The sequence below is a fragment of the Cariama cristata genome, unplaced genomic scaffold (assembly GCF_000690535.1).
Source record: "Cariama cristata isolate BGI_N322 unplaced genomic scaffold, ASM69053v1 scaffold20088, whole genome shotgun sequence".
Taxonomy (NCBI): domain Eukaryota; kingdom Metazoa; phylum Chordata; class Aves; order Cariamiformes; family Cariamidae; genus Cariama; species Cariama cristata.
In genome coordinates, this window is record NW_009630882.1 from 23,421 (window position 1) to 27,546 (window position 4,126).

The 4,126-nt window shown below is 38.1% G+C and overlaps 1 protein-coding gene across 1 annotated transcript in view; it reads left to right on the top strand.

The window, feature by feature from the left end:
- Positions 1–2,066, top strand: part of LOC104165964 (geranylgeranyl transferase type-1 subunit beta-like) — a gene marked incomplete at its 3' end in the record, with an annotated part of 20,731 nt that extends 18,665 nt beyond the window's left edge. Inside the window, exon 5 of the mRNA XM_009705747.1 lies at positions 1,934–2,066. Within this exon, the coding sequence (XP_009704049.1) occupies positions 1,934–2,066 (133 nt within the window). The remainder of the gene's footprint in view (positions 1–1,933) is intronic.
- Between the last annotated feature and the right edge of the window lie 2,060 nt (positions 2,067–4,126).

A 4,126-nucleotide genomic window follows, 5' to 3' on the forward strand; every position in this document is an offset into this window, starting at 1 on the left:
GTGTTATCCTAGTACAAGTATGCTAGTCTTAGTTAATGAAAGAAAGGTGTGGAGAAACAAAAACTTTAAGAAAAAAAATTTGAAATTACATTGTCTCTTTTTACATTATGAGTAAGTGTGTGTATTTTAATTTCTGCCTTACCTTAGCTGAATGTGATTTGAAGTATCTGGATAACATGCAGTGCAATTGTCACCTGAGGATGGAGTGAGATTGTAAACCACAGTACTGGCACATATTAAGAAGCGTCCTGGTTTCCCAGAATGTCCTGTGCCATATCCAGAGAGCAATGGAGTTCATCCCTGTCTGAGCTGCAGAGAGCAGGGCCTGGCACCATTGGGGTTAGGAGAGATGAAAGTATCTCCCAGTAAGTTAGAGACTTTTCTATGCAAGAAGATAATGGGCTACATACTTGAATTGCAGGGTCAAAGAGGGAGTGTCATAGTGGTGATAGTCTTGCTTAAAAGACTGTCATTAATGTCAGAAGTACGTTTCCCTCCACACCCCCCCGCCCTTTTTTTTTTTCCTTTTTTTTTTTTAGAAGAGGTTTGCCAGGAGGACTCATCAAAATGCTCTGTTCTGCTGGCTGCTTGCAAATGATTAAGTCATCAAAATATACTAACTAGATCTTTGAACCAAATGGAGGCTTGTCAGGTGGCAAATCATAGAACAAACAGTTAAAGGCTTAGGTATTGTCACAGGTAATTAAAATTATTACCCATCTCTGTCTATCATGGAATCATTTGGGTTGGGGAGAACCTTTAAGATCATTGAGTCCAGCCTTAACGTAACACTGCCAAGTCCACCACTAAACCATGTCCCTAAGTGCCACATGTACATGTCTTAAATACCTTCAGGGATGATGACTCAACCACTTCCCTGGGCAGCCTGTTCCAATGCTTGACAACCATTTTGGTGAAGAATTTTTTCCTTATATCCAATGTAAACCTCCTCTGACACGAGGAGATTTCCTCTTGTCCTATCGCTTGTTACTTGGTAGAAGAGACTGGCACCAGAGTTGCTGCAACCTCCTCTCTGGTAGTTGTAGCAAGCAATCATGTCTCCCCTCGGCCTCTTCTCCAGACTAAATAACCCCAGCTCCCTCAGCCACTCCTGATAAGACTTGTGCTCTAGACCCCTCGCCAGCTTTGTTGCCCTTCTTTGAACATGCTCCAACACCTCAATGTCTTTCTTGTAGTGAGGGGCCCAAAATTGACACAATATTGGAGGTGCAGCCTCACCAGTGCTGAGTACAGGGGAACGATCACTTCCCTAGTGCTGCTGACCACACTGTTTCTGATACAAGCATCCAAATCACAGCATCTGTCTTCATTTTAAGGGTCTCAAGAGAGCACAGGATTGTACCTAGATAACCCAGATACAAAAACTTTAAAATGTACAAAAGAGTTTGGAAAGATCATTGCAATAAGAAATCAAAAACTGGATTGAAGGTAATTTTTACCATTTGTATTAGAAATGGTAGTAATAACATTTATACATACATGGCAAACTGATCCTGAAGTTGCAGTTAGGAAAGAAACTCTTTTGAGCTCTTAAGTTTTCTAGGAGCTCAAAGAATTCTGCCCAAAACAGTAAATGTTAAAATGGTAACTCATCGTAAGTATATACTGTGATAGGTGAAAGACTGTAAGCATTAACGTCTTTGAATAAATAAAGACCAGTGTCATTACATTGCTGGAAGTAAAGTCACCCAAGCCCCTAAATGTTAATAGTGCTATTAATTTTGCTTGGCTTAGTTAGAATCACGTCTTCTAAAAAGAAAATGTAGCATAGCTTTGGGTTATATTTTCGGGAATACGGTAAACAGAAGTAACTAATTTTTAAAGGAAAAATTACGCAATTCCTTGAACTGCTTTTCATGTTTTCTGATATAACAGGCTATACAGTGTATAATGACAGAAATGTTTCTTTCAGTTTCTGTGCAGTGCTGGAAGGAAGCGAGAATGATATGAGGTTTGTGTACTGTGCTTCCTGCATCTGCTACATGCTTGATAACTGGTCAGGCATGGATATGAAAAAAGCTATAGACTACATCAGGAGAAGTATGGTAAGTATTCGCAAAGTGTTGTTTCTTGCTACATTTTAAAGTTACTAGCTTTATTTCTTAACTATGATTAAAAATCTTTCTGTCCAAATTTAAGTATTATGGTAATTACTTTCTTTTCTGTTCCTATTTAAGAAAATGAAAAAGTACATTGGTTTTTTGCATTTGTATTTTCATTGTAATGCATGTGCTAGCAAGATAATTTTGTTTGGTGTGTTTGTTCACTGCAAATTAAATCTGATCTTTTTACTTCAAAACTCAATTTAAAATTGAAGGCAAGCTTTTGAAAACTGGGGCCTGATGTTCCTATAACTTAGAAAAATGCATAAATAAAGCACTGCATCAATAAAATTCTCACATTTCAATGAGCTGTAGTCCTGCTTTTTAAATGATAGACAGAATCAAAGTAAAAACTAATAATTGACATCAATTCAAGCCTAATAAGTGTTTCCAGTCACCCACTTCATTGTTTATTTATTAGATATTTGGAATGAAGGAAAATATTAGTAGGTACACATTTTTTTCAGTGTCTGTGCAAACTGTGTCCGTATTTGGTTGGACTAAAGAGTTTTCAGGTTTTTTCCATGATATTTCATTAGTTTAATTGAAAATGTTTTTCAAAGAAGCTGACTAAGCTTGAAAACTACAGTTCCCTGAATGTGAGTACATACAAAACATACAAAGTAAACTCACTCTGTCCACATCGAAGAGCAAAATTTATGATGACGTACAACCTCTGTTGTAAACCAGTATGTTTTAGTAGTTGCTGCCAGCAGTGAGATTGTAAAATTTAAGTGAGGAACAAGTCTAAAAACACTTAATCTCCTGCTTGGGAGATTAAGTTGGGTTTTGGGTTTTGTTTATTTTTTATTTTTAAGGAGGTAGTTAGATGCATAAGCATTTCTTACTGTACATCTCATTCTAGTAGCAGCTTTTATCCCCTTTTTTCTCCCTCTGTTTTCCCTTGCTTGTTTCTCCCCAGTCTGCTTTGATCTTTCTCACCATTGGTCCTTCCATAGCCATCCCTTAGTAAATTGGGCACACCCCTACATTCCCCAGAAAACCTCCATATAAGTTTTACACAATCCCAGAATTTTCTTGCCCTGCATCTCATAAGAGCCCCTCTATGCCAGTAGTTAGTAGCCCACTTTAGTTAGCATGGGTTTTCAGGGTGAAAATATCCCTGCCAAATCCTCTTGGAGGGTTTCACCCAGGGGTGATGATTTATCCGTTCTCCTTTCACAGTCTGTGGGAGCAGCTAAGTGAGGCTGCTCGCTTTTCACTGATTAGGTCGGAAGATTTCTTCCTCCTCTGATCTTGCTGGACCTTTGCATTTACTGAGATTAGCCTTTAATCAGATAGCTTAGCAGAGACACAATAGGAGAATCAAATATTAAGAAAGAATAGAGAACAAAACCAAAGAGCAGAATCCTCATTGTGTTGTTCTATACGTCACATCAACTGTTTAGTTAGCATTTTGTACGCTTGAGTGCAGTTTAGATCCCAAAGGATATGGTGTAACTAGGAAGGGTACAAAGTAAGTTGAGTTGGATCGTCAGAGGTATGAACCAGCTTGTGTAAAAGGAGCATTTAATATACTAGGACTCTTCCTTCTGGAAATGAGATGATTAAGTGGACTTGACAGTAAAGTAATAAGTAGCACTGAAAAGATGAACTAAGCAGTTATTTCTTTCTAAAACAAGAACTGGGGTGCATCATACAAGGTCATTGGTAGAGCAGGCAAGTGGAGATTTTTTGAAAGTTTGGAGCTTTGAAATGGCACTGGAAATTTACTGTCTACAGTGATCTTGAACCAAATTTATAGTTTGCTTCTAGAGCCTTAGCGTTAATCCTTGTACTTGCAAATTCCAATTGTTATGTTCCTCATGGGAAAATTGACAGTACTTTAAAAAAAAAGAATAAAAATTGAAGCCTCAACAGAGCAAGACCTCTTGGAAGGGCTCATAATAATACTTCAGTTGACCAGTGAAGTAAAACTGGAGTCTGGGCATGGTCAAAGTCCAGAAGACACCGTGGCTTATCACGAAGACGCTGTCTTTTCC